General features: G+C 39.8%; 1 protein-coding gene across 1 annotated transcript in view; it reads right to left on the bottom strand.

Annotated features, from left to right (window-relative positions):
• Positions 1-19,097, bottom strand: part of REC114 (REC114 meiotic recombination protein) — a gene marked incomplete at both ends in the record, with an annotated part of 130,107 nt that overhangs the window by 1,086 nt on the left and 109,924 nt on the right. Inside the window, 3 exons of the mRNA XM_081144191.1 lie at positions 1,583-1,669; positions 5,863-6,063; positions 14,055-14,138. Of these exons, the coding sequence (XP_081000317.1) occupies positions 1,583-1,669; positions 5,863-6,063; positions 14,055-14,138 (372 nt within the window). The remainder of the gene's footprint in view (positions 1-1,582; positions 1,670-5,862; positions 6,064-14,054; positions 14,139-19,097) is intronic.

The raw sequence follows: 19,097 nt of genomic DNA, 5'->3' as shown, positions 1-19,097 counted from the left end.
TTGAAGCCAGCTTTTCAGACTCTCCCTAATGGTGGGAAGAAAAACAATGAAAGTAACATGGAGCCCTGCTCTCCTGTAAGAGCCACTGTTAGCGTTAGAGTTCACCTTCTTCCAAGCCTATTGTGTGTGTGCATTTACTACAGAAATCAAGTCATACATGATGCTTTTGTTTTAAAAAATTGAATGTACTATGATTATCTTTCCAAGTCAATCGATAGGGATATATACACACACACACACCCGTCACTTCTATTGACTGCATCTTTGTCGCATCCATGGTTATTTCACACTTTAACCACTCGGTATCCTATCAGTGAACATTTATGTTGTTTCCAATTTTGTCACTATAAGCAACACTGTGAACAGCACCCTTACATGTATGTTGGTGTAGCAGAAATAGAATTATAGGTAATAGATATGACATCGAATTTGATCTATATTGCTAGATTGCTTTCCAAAAAGTTATACCAACTTACATTCTTAGACTTGTCTAGAAGGTTAGAGCAAACAGGTAGCATATCTGAACTCCCACTGTGGTGCTTTTTCTAGTTTGTACGTGGTTCTTCTCTACTATGTAAATAAACTGGGATAAGGTTACTTCTTTTATGGCAGCTGACATTTCCTGAAAAAGGACATCACACCCTGCCTTGTTCCATGTTTTTTTGTGCCTCTACCATCCTTAGCCACTTTGATTCAATTAACCTTTAACCCCAATGCAAATATGAGGCTACAAACTGGGCACTATGAAGTCTGCCCTACTGCTGGACAAAGAGGCTTTTGCATTTTCCTGTCACAGTTGCTGAGGAAGTTTTTTATTCTGTGGTTGCCATTTATTTTGCATTAGGGGTAAGCAGGTGGAAAAAAATACCCATATTTTCTTCATATTTTCTTTTTTATACCACTTTCAGAACAGATTGATACATTAAAAAGAAAATTCATCCTTGAATATTGACAAGGATGAATTTGACATCCTTGAATATTCCACGTAGAATTCTGTGGAAAGTGTAAGCTGTTGGCCTGAGAGCCTGCTGGGGAGCGCAGCTGGACCGCAGTGAGCAGACAGTCGTCAGGGGCTCCCAGCAGAGCACACACCAGGTACTGAGACCCAAGGAACAGGTTTAGGACTGTGGTAATGCGAACTGCAAAGGGAAAGGGAAGTGTGTGGGAACAGTTGAATCCTCCTGCGTTTCCACACATCCTAGCTGAGATCCTAGCACTGAAAATTTGCCTGTACAGAAACCATCAATGATCTTAACTCCAAATTCATATTGATATTTGTCTTAGAACAGTTCCCAAAGTTCTTCCCTTATTCTTCTTTTGGGAAAGTGGTAATTCTTTATCACACATTTCAAGGCTAACACTATACACTACTCTTCTGTTTCCTTAGGAGAACAGCTCTTCAGTATGTGTCATCATGCTACTCTCACAACCGGGTAGTTCGATGAAAATGGCCTGGCTCTGTCTGTAGCCTCTTCTATAGTACATTTCAGGTTACTATTCTAGAACAAGAGCGTGAACAGAGGGATACAAATTCTCAGAATCACTTTTTCGTGACAAGAAAACTGAACATGGAAATAAATACCTGAGCTAACCGGGCCACTGAGGCCCTTCCTCCTGGAGCACTTGTGATGGCCGGTGCACACTGTTGCTGCTCCACCTTCTGGTGCGACTGTAATGAGACAACTGCCAGTTAGCTGAACATAATCATAAACACCACAGGCCATTGAAGAAGTGGAAACACATGCATTCATGTTCAGAGAAAAAGTATCAGGAAAAGTCACTGTTGGTGTAGTCTGTCCTGATTCCAGCTGGGCTGTTACTTGATTTACCACAGTAGAACTATGCACAGAGTTTAAATTGGAGCTCCTGCCCTGTGCCCAGGGTTCCTCTGTCTCACAGGCTCTTATTGCTGCCTTCTGTCTGACACCACTGTGTTCTGTCTACAGAAGCCTGCTCTGGGACCCAGGGCCACAGGCTGGTACTGGAGGGCAGTAGATGTTGCCCAGCTTCAGATTATTGTGACTTATCACCTAAGAATTATTATTCAAGTAGAAAAGCAAAGCAGGAAAAGAAACACTATGACTCCAAGATAACAATATATGTGTGTGTTTTTTTAAAATAAAACTGGGTTTAAAAAAAAAAAATCATTTTAGACATTCTGAGGGAATGGGTTCTTAGACACCTGGTGATAAAGGGAAGGGAGCCACAAAGAACAAAGTAGAGGTCCAGCCCTCAGGAACACAGCCCAGTGGGAACCTTACCCTAAAACTGATTAGAACACAGCCCAGAAATTGCTGGGCCGGAGGCAAAGGAGGCAAACATAGGACTTCAGGCTCAAAGTGGAGGGAGTGAACTGGAGGGGGTGCCAGGCCTGAAGCGCAGGAATGCTCCTGAACGTGCCATTTGTAAGGAGGCTGTGATGTGCGGGGTTCTCAGCACACCGGGGACATGTTCCAGGCAAATACAATGAACAAGGTAGAGAAGGAGGCTGGAGGCATAAAGGCTGTGAGGGCTGCTTCCACCTAACAGCACTGGATGTGTGAGAGCCTCACCACTCCAACCTCCTAGCCCTGAGGTCGGTAGGTCTGGCTCTGGATCCTGTGGCTGCTGCAGCGCTCACCTCCAGACAGGTGCTCCCACCTCAGGTGTGAGCTGGTGTGTCACAGGGAGAAACCAAGGACCTCTCTGGAAGGTACTGCTGCCTATCACCAGCACGTCCTGGCTACCAGAAGGCAGAGGTGCCAGATTGTGTTTCCTGTCCTATATGGGAGCTGACTGTTGCTAGTCATTAGGTGTTAGCAGAAAAGTAGATCTGGAAGCATCAAAAACTGGGGGGATGGAGAGGAAGGAAAGAACAAATAGAAAACTAGTCAAGATCACAAAAATCAAAATGAAAAGGGAAGAGACTCAATGAAGCAGGCGTCCATCCTTAGGCAAGCCCTGTTTCTCTCTTCATTTTCCTCATCTGTAAAAACAAAAGTCAGGCTCTATTGCCTAGTGTTTCTTAGCTCTGATATTTGATATTTTCCTAGCATACATGACAATTCAGCTCACATCATGTTCTTCAAACAACTGGGAAAGCCATCAACCAAAAGCCATATGCCACAAACACTGAATAGTCAAATGCGACTGAAGTAACAGGCTAGTGGGGTGGCTCCAGGGTTAGACAGATGGTCCATCCAAACGCAGAAATGGAAGGTTCTGTGCACAGTAGATGGATTCAGAGAAAGGGAGCAGGATACCAGTCTGCACAGCAGCAGCTAGGCCTGCTTTGTCACTATGATGACTGGGATCTAGGCAGTGCTTCACAAGGTCTGCACTGTGGTGAACCGACCCATGGCTACCCATGGCTTTCTCTTGTTTTCTCTGCAGCTGACACTCTGTCTTATCACGACCCTGTTGACTCAGTACTGACCCTTGCTAACTGATCAGGATGCTAATGTGTTCATTTACAGAGGAAGGCAGATCTGAAAGGGGACAGTACTGGCAATAATAGTGAGAATAGGTGTTATTTAGATTCTGGCCAGGCATTACACTAGGTGCTTTTTATAGATACAGCATTTCAAATCTGTACAGATTTTACAGATGAGGTTCAGTGACTTGCATGAGGTCAGATCATGCAGCCACTAATCGGGCCATGATTCAAACCTAGATTCATTTTGGTTTCAAAACCTACAGTCTTTGCACAACTTCGTACTCTGTCATCTGTTCAGAACACCAAACTACAGCTCAGAGGTCCCTGAACAGAATTGAGAAAAGACATGAAATGGTTCCAGCCACCTTAGGGGATGTTTCTACCTAGATATTTGGACCAGCCTTTAAAAATCCAAGCCCTGGAGCCGCCTCCTGCTGCTGGAGCTCACAGCCCAGCCTGCATCTGTTACTGCACGTTACAGTTACGCTTTATATTTAGATAATTGTGTAGCCTGATTTGTCTTCATTACTTTTATAATGCATTCCAGACTTAGTTCCCAAGTGCTGGGGCCCTGTTTGGTTCCAGTTTTGTACCCTATGTACTGGTTACTATAATCTGAAGCTAAGACTGATCAATGAAACACAGCAAAAGGAAACCTATTTAAAGGGCAAGGGATCATACGCAATAAAGTACCTTATAACAAACTACTCCATCCCACTTGTAGCGAGGGGATTCTTAAAAAAACAGCAGGAGCTGATGAGGCATAATGTTTGAAACTAGGTCCAGGGTTGGTGAGAAAAGCAGTTTTAGCATTGACGACGTCATAAAAAAGATCACGCAGAAACAAATGAAGAGAAAGAATTCTACACCACCAAAAATCTGACTTAGCAAACTACACAAGCATGTGCTTAAAAAAAAGACTTTATGTAGATGGGAAAGGCAGAAATTTTATTTTTTAAAAAATATTTTAAAATAGCCTTTTCAGATAATTGTGGACATTCTTTAGTATGACACCCAAACTCAACAATGATAGTTTCGTTTTAAACTTTTTTTTTTTTTTTATATCTTTATTGATTTCAGAGAGAGGAGAGGAGAGGGAGAGAGAGAGATAGAAACATCAATGATGAGAGAGTCATTGATCGAGCCCACAACCCGGGCATGTGCCCTGACCGGTAATCGAACCCTGATCGCCTGGATCCTGGGTTGACACTTAACCACTGAGCCACGCCCGGCCGGGAAACAATGATAGTTTCTTAAAGGCTGCAACACAGTCTGAAAACACTGCAATGAACTCTGATATACTAAAACCCACTGGCCTGTCCTGCACTTTGAATAGATCTTTTTCCCATGCATGATTTTTTTAGCACCATATACATTTGATAATTTGGAAAATACTGGTTCCCTGAACTATACAGATCTTCCAAATGTTGAAACATTTTGTCATGCAATTATAAAAAGAAATCCCAGTCATAGCAGGTTTTCTCAGTAGTTAGAGCGTCGGCCTGTGGACTGAAGGGTCTCAGGTTCAATTCAGGTCAAGGGCATGTACCTGGGTTGCAGGCTCGATTCCTGGCCCCAGTTGGGGCACGTGTGAGAGGCAACCAATCGATGTGTCTCTCACATTGATGTTCTCTCTCTCTCTCTCCCCATCCTCCACTCTCTCTGAAAAGCAATAGAGAAAATATCCTCAGGTAAAGATTAAAAATAATAATAATAAAGAGAAATCCCATTAATAGCAGCAGCAAAAAAGTCTGGGTTAGGAGCTGTGAACCTCAAATGGCTAATACAAGTTATCCAAGACTCGAATTTTCACCTGAGAAGCTTATTTTATCATTGTTGATAAATCCTGTCAATTTTCCTGAAATGATAGACTCAATGTATTCATTTTTGAGAAAATCTCCACCAAATATCCAGCAATGATGAACACCTGAAGAAAGGCTAGTTTACCCCAGCACAATCACACAAGTGCTGTCCCTTAAAACAAGTGTCGTGCTTCAGAATGCACCCGTCTATATGTGTTCTTACTGCCTGTGATGGGAGAGAATGTGGATTTGTGCTAAGGTGACAACAGTTTTGCTAACAATACTTTTGTCCCATTAATGCAAATATTGACAAAGTGAAAAGGCAAATAATGTCTTAATATTATTACAAAAATAATTTGGACTTTGTGGATCCCCAAAAAGGCCCAAGGGAGGGGTCCATGGACCACACTTTGATTACCAATGTTTCAGAGCGACATCCAGAATTCAGCTGGGACCCACTCTCAGTCTAACTGCTAGGATTATAGGGAACTACAATGAAAATCAACCTTCAATTTAAGTCATTCAACATTAGATATTTTTTAACCTATATACCTGATGGACCTGACAAGTTCCACTGTCATTCTGGCCCCCAGACAGCATGACCTGGTCAGGTTTCTTGTACAGCCAACGCACTGGCCTACTTACTCCGTGCTGCAGCGGGATGCTCGGCACACAGTCCTTCCCTCGGCTCCCACCTGCCCTCAGTGGGCCAGGATCCCAGCTGTTCCCATCGGGCGCCTGGACAGTTACATACTGGGCCAGGCTCTGCACACAGCTGCTGCAGTGCTCCAGCGCCTGCTGCTTGGACTCTCCACTAAACTGTACCCGGAACATGCGACTCTTGTTCTGTTTGACAAATCGAAAGTTACTGTAAATGACCCTTGCTTGGAAGAAGTACAGGTAAGGGAGCATTCACCCTAGATTGTCGATGTGGGTATAGAAAAGCATTTAATCAGTTTTCTTCCCACTTTTGGGAGCTGTTCCTCTTAACTAAAATTTATTTCCTTCAGGGACCAGTATTGGTGAAAATGGAAAAGCCCATATCATACAGATCAGGAAGGTGACCATACTGACTGCAGTAAAAGATCAATGTCTTGTCTTACTTTGGAATAAAGATTACATAGCTTTTAATTCCTGAAGTAAAAAAATCAGTGAAGAATCAGAAAGAACATACGCACCCCGATGTTCATAGCAGCACAGTTTATAATAGCTAAGATCTGGAAAGAGCCCAAGCGCCCATCAGTAGATGAGTGGATAAAAAAGCTGTGGGACATTTACACCATGGGATACTACGCAGCTGTAAAGAAGGAGGATCTCGTACCCTTTGGGACAGCATGGATGGACCTGGAGAATACTATGCTAAGTGAAATAAGCCAGGCAGAGAAAGACAAACATCACATGATCTCACTTATACGTGGAATCTAAAGAACTTAATAAACTGATGAACAGAATAGATTCAATGACATGGAAGCATAGATCAGACTGACGAATGTCAGAGGGATGGAGGAGGGTGGGTGGGTGGAAGGGAAGAGATTAACCAAAGAATTTATATGCATATATGCACAACCCAAGGACACGGACAATGGGGGGGAGAGGGACTGGGGAGGAGGGTGGGACGGGGTGGAATGGGTCACTGGGGAGAAAAAGGGACATTTGTAATATTTTAAACAAAACACAACAAATCAGTGAAGATAATACAGCATATTTCTGTCTCAACAAAAAGTTTTTATACTGAGCATATAAAAGAGCAAACCAGGTATGGTATATGCCACATTAAACAAGTCAGTGAATCTGAAAAAGACTAGGGAATGGGACAGGCTGATGCTAAAAGCTAATGTATGTCATGTTCGTGGTCTGTAGTGTCCTTTATCTTTTAAGAGGCCAGACTACCACACAAACCACACATGTTGCCTTTAATTTGCTGTATGAGTTACATTCATTGGCAAATCAGCAAATTTGGAAAAGATGCAATTAAAAATTTTTGAATCTGACAACAGATTTATTTTGATTGTGAGTTTAAAAACTAAATTATAACAATCACAATAAACCCATTATTTTAAGAGAAGTAGTTTCCTCTTCTCTCGACTAATACTCTGCCTAGTTTAGAGAAGTCAACTTACACAAAAGCCATCCCAGTGGGATCGCAAGTGCTGTGAACTTTTCCTCAGCTTCCTCCGGGAAGAAACTCAGGTGCTAATTTAGCAGTGACAGCACTCTGCATTCATTAAATCCCTAAGTCACACTGCTAACTGGAACATGCATCTACCCATAATCAGCCAAATTCTGCAAGTTCCTGTAAGCAAAACCCCGATTCTCCTCTTCACAATTCCACTATTGAAAGGTTTAGATGAAGCCATCAAGCAAAGGCCTGTATTTAGGTTACAGAAACTCTTGGCATAGGTGAGCCGTGGTCAGGTGTCACATTTAGAACAGACACTGCTACCCCTTTACGACTATTGTTGGGTTCTCTTCATTTTTTAATTCATTTAATTTTTCCCCCTAAGTATAAAAGTAATCCATTACAATTACCCCCCGCCAACAATGAAAAAAATATGAAAAGGAAACATTCTAATATATTCTAAGTGACCCCTGTCATATCACTTTCATTCATTGCAGGGTCTTCTAGTGAGTGCTTCCGTTTGCTTGGAGGGGAAGAGGTACGGCTAAGGGAGCATTTACCCTAGATTATATTAGGGTATAATGTATTAGAACATACACACACACATACATAAGTTTATAAACTGTATATTATAATACATATAGGTTGTATATTAACATATTTTACACTACTATTCTGTAACCTAATTATTTCACAATAAGTATAAAAATAGAAGTATTTCATTACTTTTAATGGCTAAAGAGTATTGCTTTAACTGACCCCCTACTGACAAACATTTTATTTCCTGCCTTTTTTCCTATCATAACCGCAGCTTTGATAAGCACTCTTACACGCACACCTTTGTACATACATGCCCAATGAAAGGATCTGTGTATTCGGGTGCCTTGTGCCAAACTGCCTGGGGCAAGACAGTACCGGTTACCCCCAAGAGTCTTTGTGCCCACCTTCCTGCGCTCTCCAACACCAGAGATTAGTATTCTTTTTAATTTTTTTAACCTATTAGGTTAACATAGATCTTTATCTTGGAAATCATTCCTTTGATTACAATGAGGGTGAATATTCTTCTTACACTATGGCCATTTGTACTACTTCTTTCGTCAGTGCTCTCACTTCTTTGGTCACTTTTCTCTTGGATGAATAATCCCCAAATTACCAAGAATCCCTGGAAGCTAACTTCCCCGACCAAGGGAAGAGGGCTGGTAAGACAACTACACATTCCATTTTGGGTAACACTACACATCATCTTTTGTGAAATTGAGATGATTTCTTGTTTATAATTAATTAGCTGTTTCCAACTCACCCTGGTTTAGACTCTATATGAAGTACCTTTATATTAGCCATTTCTATTATGATTCTGTAATTACATAACCTTTTGAGAAGCAATAACATTAAGCATTACACCTCATACCTAGATGAAAAACTATGTAAGAAACAATCAGTAAGTGTATAAACAGGGCAAAAATCTCAGACCCACTGTGTTAGTCTAGTGGTATCTACATGTGAGTGTTCCTGAGAATGGGTTCGCATAGTCAGGGCTTCCCTGGGATGCAGTTCCCGGAAATGACAGGAGGCTGTATGTGTGACGCCCGACTAAAGCCTCGCTCCATGTTTCTGTAAAATTCTCAGGTAGAATGAGTTTATCATCTGCAGCCATAACTACCACTTCAATGCATGGGGACCCAAGGCACACCTCGGGAAAAATCTGAAAATGAGTTACATCCCCACCCACATCCTCACCTGCCACTGGGTTAACAAAAAGGCTTCCTGGGTTGAAAGTCTTGATGAGATTTATTTTTATGCCGTAATGAAAAGTCAAAATTCACTTGCTGTGAAATGGGAAGTTTTCATGTGTATACTAACAGCCATGAACTGCCCCAAATGTAGTCTCAGTTTCTATCCCCCAAGGAGACTAGCTCCTATAAAATTACTATGTTAAGTGGCACTTTACATGTTAAATTGTTCCCACCCTACTTTAAAACACTTAATTTCAAGTTATTACAGCTAATAGGAATCCTCTTTTACACAGACTCCTTGAGGAAATGGAAGTTAAGGATAAGTGCTTGTCTCTTCACACTGTCTTCATGTTCTCACAAGAAAGGCTTCCCCTAAACCCTGACTCTGCACGGAGACTGTGAAGCCCCAGGCTCCACAGCTGACATTACAGGGTCACGTGGAAGACGCAGGGCCTTGTTAGCACCACGTAGTAGGGGGCCACAGAGACCACAAACCCGCTGGCTTTTCCTGCTGGTTTTAGATCACTCAGATCTGTAAGAAGTTTCCCATCACCACTAGGACCCCAACTGGAGCAGTTTTCCTCACCTTGAGTATTGAATTCCTCTACTGTAGGAAATTGAGAGGGGAGGGGATAGAGAAAGGACTTAACCAGAGAAAGGACCTCAGCATTTTCTTTGATCCTGTGCTTTGAAACCAAAGCCTAGGCCAGACAAAATCATTAAAAAATTCTTCAGTGAGTTACTGGGATGAGAAGTAAAGAGGACAATGGTTTGGGTTTACTTCTTTGAAATAAAGTCCCTTCAGAAAGGTAATTATGGCCCTGGATGGTGTGGTTCAGTGGTTAGAGCGTCAGCCTGTGCACCGAAAGTCATCAGTTCCATTCCTTGTCAAGGGCATGTACCTGGGTTACAGGTTCTCCCCATCAATGTGTCTCTGTTACACTGATGTTTTCTGTTGTTTTCCTCCCCCCCCCCCTCTTCCACTCCCTCTAAAAATCAACGGAAAAAAAGAAAGGGAATTATGTGTCAACTGTTAGCCAATTCGCTAGGACCTTTTTTTTAAACATCTTTATTGTTGCAAGTATTACAGATATCCCCCCTTTTCCCCCATTGATCCCTCCACTCCACCCCTGCCCCCTCCCCAGGCCTTCACCACACTATCATCTGTGCCCATGGGTTATATATATAAATTCTTTGGTTAATCTCTTCCCATCCACCCACCCTGCCTTCCCTCTGAGACCATTTTGATCAGAATTCCTGGACAAAAGGAAGTACAAGTAGGCAGAATTTATACAGTCTACTTATTTCAGCCAGAGAGAAAAGAAATATAATCTTTATTACCACAGGATTTGTGTTATATTAAATTGCTGTTAAAGGAATGAAAAATTTATTTTGAAATACTTCTTCCATTTGTTAATTTAAATAGTGGTGTTTGTTACATAATACCTGGTTAACTAAAGTTATCCAAGGTAAGAAACACCAAACATATGTTTTGCCAGCTAAGGCAAAAAGAAGAATCTGTTGGTCCAATATTAATATGTAAAGTCAATAAATCAAAGAAAAAACCCCCATATCTTGATAGGTGTCAAAAAGTTTTTGATAAAATTTAATATACAATCCTGATGAAAGTATCAGTGAATAAACTATAACTGAAAGACTCTGTCTCCCTTACATGGTAAAGAATATCCAAATGCGTCTGCCCATTCGGGTCAGCAAGACGTCAAGGACAGCACCATAACCATGTAACTCCAGTGTTCTGGAAGGTCTAGATAATTCAGTAAGGTGATAAAAATAATAAGTACAAACTACTGGAAAGAAAATTATCACTGCAGATTATAAAACTATTTCCCTAGAAATTAATAAATTAATACAAATTACCAGTTAATAAAAGTTTAGTAAGGAAGCTAAATTTAAATCAATTACAGAAAGAATCCAATCAGCTAGAAACGTCTTTGAGATAAAGAGTACCACTCATAATTACAACAGGCAAAAGGTTCCAAACCTTAAATATCTTAAAACCTATAATTATATGATATATACATAAGTATTATAAATAAAATTACTTAGCTACACAAATTATATAAATACATATTTCTATATAACATGTAAAATCTCTATGGATAGTATCTAAATACTCTGAAGAGGAAAATTAGGCAAAAGCATTAGGTGACTCACAGAAGAGAGATGGATGGCTAACAAACACAAAATGTTTATTCTCATTAGTTACCAAATAAATGCAAATTAAAGGAAGATGCTCATTCTGGTCCATCGAATTGGAGGTGAGTTTTTAAATGTAAACTGTATCTGCCCATTGGAAAGGATCTGGATAAACAAGCATTCTTACACATTGCTACGCTGTAGAAACAGACTATCTGGAGGGAAAGTTTACTAAATAAATGTTAAAATTTCTAGGATTTCTATTCCAAGAACACTGTAAATAAATTCTTCTGAAAATCAAAATATAACAGTGGAAAGTTGGGAATTATTTAATTGAATCATGGTACGTCCAAACAATAAAATGCTACATAGCCATGAAGAATAGCGTTTTCAAAGACTAAGAAATGACTTGGCATAATGTCTCTGATGTAATGTTACATGACAAGAGAACAGGACACAAAGCACTCTATATGCTATAATTCCAAATTTATAAATGATGTACATGGCAGACACTTCGCTGTCATGAGCATAGGCTAGAAAAGCCAAACACTCATTTTGCTAACCTTGGCATGTGGGATGGCTACACTGCACTGCTCTTTCTGGTCCATGAAACAGAAGTAGACATCTTCTAGGGGTTGTGGGAGGTAGAGAGCAATATAGGAAACTTTATGCTTTCCCTATAAAATGAACAGATGAAGCTGGTCTTTCTTGAATGGAAATAAAATAGAGCTGCAGCAGCCATTTTGCAAATGTAAGGGAGAGGCCAAGGGAATTGCAAAGATGTGGACCTGGGCCAGTGCGAGCTAGCACTACCTGTTTCTGGATTTCTTATTTAGTGAAAAAAATAAACCCTTATTTTGGGGGCCACTATACCTGGATTTTCTGTCACGTGCATCTGAATGCTGATATAATATATATACCTAGTAAAAGCTTCAAAATCTGAATAATGATTTTAATTAAATTTATTTGGGTAATACTGGTTAGTGATAACATTATATAAGTTTCATGTGTACACTTTTATAATACAACATTGGTATACTCTATCATGTGCTCACCACCTGAAGTCTTATCGTCTCCTGTCACTATATATTCGACCCCCTTTACCCTCCTCAACCTCTCCCAATTTCCCCTTCCCTTCTGATAACCAGCTTTCTTTTGTCTTTAGTATAATGATTATTTTTGAGTGGTTAAATTATGGCTGATTTTTATTTTGCTCTTTATAATTAGCTACAAATTTAAATAATATATATTAAGGAAAAAATCAAAAATCAAATATCAGGCATATGGCATGGTATAATTTTTTTAAAAACATATACATTCATTCAGCATGACACAGTCCTGGGCTGGGAGTCGGAAGAACAACGGGTGGCCCAGTTCTCTGATAGTTGGTTATAACTGCTGGCCAAAGTTTAATTCACTTTCCTCATGTGTAAAAGGAGACCAGAGGTTCATGAATTCTTTGAGTATGTGCTCCAGACCGCTTTGGCAATCTGGTGAAGTCAGTGGGCCAACTTCTTCGAACAATGTTTTTAATCACACAGGAAGCCAATTATACTGAAATGGTGTATTACAATATTAATATACCAATTTGTGATGTAACAATACGCATGCTTCCTTATCAACACGCTCAATAAAAAGATCTTAGCAGTAGGATGAACAACCACCATAATTCTGAGGTAGTGATATGCATAAATGACATGACAGATATCTGAAATAACTATAATGGGATATGCAAATATCTGTGATTTCTATTGGTGCAAACGTCTAATACGACTGTGGGCTGACGCCTACATTCATAATTGAAGGAAAAGATAAATTTCAATTAGAGGTTGGTGAAAATCCATGCAGTTTCTGGACCCCTGAATTCTTTAAGGACCCTTTGGAGGGTCTGTGGACCCCAGGGTAAGTCCTTTCTATTAGATGCTCTTGAAGACCTCTTCCAACTTTCAGTTCCGAGCCCATTAGAAATTAGGATCTTTCACCTAAATTTCAATATTATCTACTTAGTGAATGCTAACAGATTGTTTTTTTTATAGTTATTTCAGAGAGAAAACAATCCAAATGATTAGTCTACATGTTTCTTTGGTGAGGATTATTCTTTATGTTTAATAGAGGTAGAAAGCAAATAAAAAAGGAATTTAATTTTTAATATTAAGGAGGGAAAAAAATGAAAACATACATTCAGTGAAGCACTCCAAAATATACGACTTTTTTTGTTTTTTTGTTAATCCTCACTTGAGGGTATTTTTTCCATTGATTTTTAGAGAGCGTAGAAGGGAGGAGGGAGAAGGGGAGAGAGGAAGAGAGAGAGAGAGAGAGGGAGAGAGAGAGAAACATCGATGTGAAAGAGACACTGGTTGCTTCCCACATGGGCCCTGACCAGGGCTGAAGATCGAACCTGCAACCCAGGTATGACCCCTTGACCAGGAATCAAACCTGGGACCCCTCCATGTCTGGACCGATACTCTAACCACTGAGCAACACTGGCCAGAGCCAAAAATACATAACTTTAACATCTAGTAAGGCAAACAATGATATAGTCCACCTCCCCTCAGTTTGTGCTTGGGTGATGGAGAATGGCTGCCCACCTTCCTCAGAGAGACCCATCAAAGTCCTGGCTCGTCCACAACATCCTCTTACTAACTAGGCTTCTGCCCTTCTACAGCCCTTGTTTCATGTTCTGCCCATGATGCAAACCTTTCTTAAACGTGTATTATACCAGTACCATCTCACCTGTAAAGAGAAGCTCCCACATGCCCCATGTGCAAATAGAAAATGAGAAGGGTATGTTCACATGCTTAAAAACAGTTGCCCACACAGTATCTTGCCTTTATCGTTGTTCCAAACAACAGACAATCCATGCGTCTTACAATCTTCAACCAGTTCTTGCTACCAATGAGTGAAAACCCTTCCTGAAACAAAACAATTAAGCAAAATTAGCAATAAAGGAAAAAAGGGACGTGAAGAGTAGCTGTAGTGCAGAAAGCTGTGCGGTTATTTATATATAACATGCGCAGAGATAACTCAGTATCAACGGCCAGGATGACCCTCCCGATAAGTAAGTCCCTGTGTCCCAGTGCTCTTCCTGCAAGATCAACATGAATAGTTTCGCCTTTTATTCCTTTTCTTAATCTTTTCATGTTGAAAAACAAACTATTAAAGACAACAAATTTCCATGGTCATACTGGCTATAAAATACTCTTTGTTTCCTCTAGGATTTGCCAAAATATAAGTTTACATTCCTAAAAGCCAAGTATTTCCATTATACTAACTTACTAACTTATCTGACGCATCCCTGACAACAAAGTGAGATTACTCTTCCTAAGAATCTTACTTTCAGATTCCTATAAACAGAAAAATTGAAGCAATTTGGTTTTAGATACTGAATGTTCTCCATTTCAATCTGAAAAAGAACAAAAAAGGCAAAGAAGGCAGTAGAGGGCATGCAAGTCTCGAAGAGGGACAACAGTTGGATCTTAACTGTGGAAAGATGAACTTGTTCTGCAGCTTGTTAATAAAGTAAATAGAATTGACTCTCTAACGATTATGACAGCTCATGAGCTCCAAATATGTTGTCAGTAGATTTCCCTAGTTAAGCAGCCCGTTAAGTTAGAACGCACTGAGCATTTAGTAAAACGAATCCAGGGAACTGATACACTGACGGTATGTAAAGCCTGCGTGCACTCTGCCTTTCCACCCAGACGGCAGTGTCAGCCCACCCAGCCGGGGAAGGCTGCTGTAGGAACTCAAGGAATCTCTAAGTCATGGAAAACAAAAGAAAATGTCCCTTCTCCACTGGAACCCTGACAAAAATCTCTTCCTAAATCTGCATATGATAAAACTTTCATAGAAATTTATAGCCCAGGAAAACAGTGTAGGCTAATTCCTTGACATTTTCATTAGAAAAATGGGTCAATTCTAAAACGTTGATTTTAAGAGTTTCATCATCAATAGTTGGTTATTTGTTTGTTTTTGTGTGTTTTTTAATACAAAATGAAGTTAGGCAAACCATTTGTGATTTCTTCTTAAAACTCCCTTGGAATTAGCAAAGAGAAAACTTGTTCATTATTATCTGAAAGCCATGTAGATATAGTCTAGAACTGCAGTACCTGGGGAACTGGCATGCAGGCACCCTGCTGGTAAAGTGGAAATGGGACAGCTTTTATGGAGGGCAATTTGGCAATATCAAAATTACATTTACTCTTTAATGCAGCGACCCCAATACTGGGACTTCATTTCACAGGTCAACCTGAACATGTATGAAGTGATGCATGGACAAGGTAAAGCATTTCTGCATTTTTAATGGTAGAAGACTAAAAACAACTTAAGTATGCATCAATAGTGGACTAGTTAAATAAAATATGGTACTCTATACAATGGAATACTATAAAATTGTAAAAAAATGTGGATGCACTATATCAGCGCTGTCTAGTAGAAATATAATTTGAGTCACATGTGATTTTAAATTTTTTAGTAGCCATATTTTAAAAACAAAAAGAAATTGATAAAATTTTAATATTTTATTTAACTTAATGTACTAAACATTATTTCAACATGTAAATAATGTAAAACATTAATAAAATAGTACATAAGAGAATGTAAACTAAGTCTTTGAAATCTAGTGTGCATTTTAAACTCACACCGTTATCTCAATTCAGATGCTGTATTTTCCATGGTTAAAGTGAAATGTCATTCTACCAAAACAATAAAGTTGAGTTTAATGGAAATATATTTTATACTGCTTCCATTTTACAATCAAAATTTAAATTAAATAAAATTTAAAATTCTGTCTTTTCTTTGCACCAGCCATATTTCAAGTGCTTAGTAGCCACATATGGCCCGTAGCTACCTTCTCAGACAGTGTAGTTCTAGATATATTGATCTCTAAAGTATATTGTTCAGCAAAAAAGCAAGCTACAGAACAATGTCCATAATATACTACATTTGTATAAGAAAGGGAGGGAACACATTACAATGTGCACAGTCATGTGCAACAACATTTTGGTCAATAATGGACTGCATATACAATGATGGTCCCATAACTTAAAATGGAGCTGGAAAATTCCTGTCCCCTAATGACATCATAGCCATCTGAATGTTGTAGCACAATATATTACTCACATGTTTATGGTGATGCGGTGTAAACAAACCTACTGCACTGCTAGTCACATAAAAGTACAGCACCTGCAATTACAGTAGTAGGCTATCCCACCTAGCTGTGTAAATGCACTTTGATGTTCGTACACCGATGAAATTGCCCAATGACACCTTCCTCAGAACGTATCTTGGTAGCTAAGCAGCACATGATTGTATTCTTATTACTTGCTTGCATTTACAAGAGAAAAAAAGGAAGGATCAGTACACAAGATACTCATAAAAATAGTTATTTGTAGGGAGTGGGAGTGAACAGTATGGATGGGGGCAGGAGTAAGTTTTTACTATATGCCTTTTTATATTGCTTTGATTTCTGAACCACAAGCATGTGTACAGGAATATTTGTTCGAACAAGGATACCCATTCCAATATGACACAAACTCAGAGAAGAGGTGGAAGCAGGACCTAAAGCAATGCTAAGTTTATGGGAACTCTGTACTATCTTTATAACTTTTCTGTAAATCTAAAACTATTCTAAAATAAAAATTTATTAAAAAGTAAAAGAGACGACAACCCTTGGCCCTGGCCTGCTCTTACCTCTCCCTATGTCTAGTCCATTTGGGTCCTTTGGGACTTCACTTGGCAATTCCAAAGATCTCTCTATGCAAACTTGCCCAAATGGAATGCGACAGTGTTTCTCCTCACACGTGGCCACTTCTGCACGTTGTTGCCTCAGTAAGTGGCATCACACACCAGCCAGTCACCCAAGTGAACAACCCGGTATCATGTTTGACTCCTTTTTTCCTCACTCCTCCCCAACACCAATCAATCCCCAAGAGCTTCTGTCCTCAAACAGCTTTTTCACCTGACCCTTCTCCCCATTTATAGTCACTGCCACATCAGGCTGCCACCAGTTCTCCCTAGAATTACTGCAGTATCTCCCTAACTGGTCCCCCTTCCTCCAGGCCCAAATTTCTCAATCTACCATGCTACTGCCAGAGTAGTCTTTGGAAAACAAAAATCTGCCACAGTCCCTCCCTTTCAATGCAGTCATCTCCTCCTCCAAACCCATCCCACCCCCACCCGGCCACCAGAAACACCCACACGATGAAGCACAAATTCTTCTGTGAGTATAAGTCTCTAACATTTGGCTTCTGCCTTTCATGAGTGATTTCTTTCAGCTCTTGTACAAAGATACTCAAGCCATACCGAACTACCTGCCATTCTGCAAAGATGTCATCCTCCTCACACATTGATTTCATTGTACAGCTTGTTCCTGAAATGGCCTTCCTTTTTTACTCTTCTTTTAAAACTCAGCTTTATCTCAGCCATTCCCCACAAGGCAAAGTCGGTTCACCTCTGAGAAGTCTATGCTCCTACAGGATCTGTTGTACTTATCACACTCTATCATAACCAGTTACTACTCCCCAATTACAACGAGGAGGAATCCCTGGGCAAGGCAAGGCTGGTTCTAGAATGTGTTTCATTACCCCATGAGTCCTCAGCAACTATCACAATGTTAGCAAATGCTACTGGTCAGCCCCAGTAGCCAGATATGACCCCCAGATATGTTTTCTCTTTGAAGAAAACACTGCGATTTACTTTTATGGAAATGACCAAGTGCTCATACCTGCTACAAATGGCCTGATTCAGAGGAAACAGTACAGGAGAATATGGTTATAAAAATAACTTGATGACTAATCACTTGGTAATCTACATGGTCCCCAAGCCCAGATACCAAAAGGGTTCTTGATGAATGTGAGGTGTTAGGTACCAGGTGACTTATTTAAAAATTAGATCATGGCTTAAGCTTCAGGGTTCTGCTTCTGACTCACTTTCCCTGGAGCTTAGGGTTTGTGAGGTTCAAATTACACTGAAAACAGGAAGAAAATATCCCTAATAAAGGATCTGCTATAGAATATGGAGCTAAGGCGCAGAGAAAAGAGAACAGAAGAATTGGGGTATTTTAAAATTAAATTTTCAATAATCACAACTAATTGTTATTAAGCTAATAAAAGGGAGAAATAATGTAAATAATAAAAAATAGTTTATAACTGGGTCTGAGGATTAGATTTTGATCTTAGATTTGAATAGGGATGTTTCCACTATATTCACAAATACACAATATTGTGCTTGGAAAAGAAATAATTCTTACTCAGAAGGACTTACTCCACACTTAGCATGAAGATAAACAAACAACACCCTATCTCAGGCTGGGACAACTCAAACTAACGTGCCCATTTAATAACTTACTTTACTTTGGAGTTAATTTTCCTGACTTAGATATATAAGCAGTTTGGTTTCACAGTAAAGCATAGGCTTTTTGGAAGGATTAAGATAAATAAAATTAATGAATAATATTAACACATAAGGACTACCTGATAGGTTATGAAAAGTTACAACTTGTTCCAAAAATATTTATTATGTACCAGGGTCCATGCCAGGTCTTACGACCAACACCAGCGGATCCGCATATAGATCCAAGTTATATAACAGAATTCAGAAACTGACCCTCACATACATGGACAATTGGTTTCAATAAAAGTGTCAGAATAATTCAATGAAGAAAATACAGTCTTTTCAACAAATGGTACTGGAAAAACTGAATTATCCATTTGGGAGAAAAAAATAAGCCTTGACCCCAGAGCACTTACCACTCTGTCCTGTGCCACAGTCTAGTCTGTGAGACCCTTAAGAACAAAGACCATATAGCATACCTTTGTATCTTTAGCTCAAGTATGACATTCAAGTGGGTGAAGGGGTCAAAAGGTACAAAC

Source organism: Miniopterus schreibersii, assembly GCF_964146895.1.
Source record: "Miniopterus schreibersii genome assembly, chromosome: 1".
Lineage (NCBI taxonomy): Eukaryota > Metazoa > Chordata > Mammalia > Chiroptera > Miniopteridae > Miniopterus > Miniopterus schreibersii.
The sequence above is the reverse complement of the archived record's forward strand: the minus strand, read 5'-3'. Positions and strand labels throughout refer to the sequence as shown.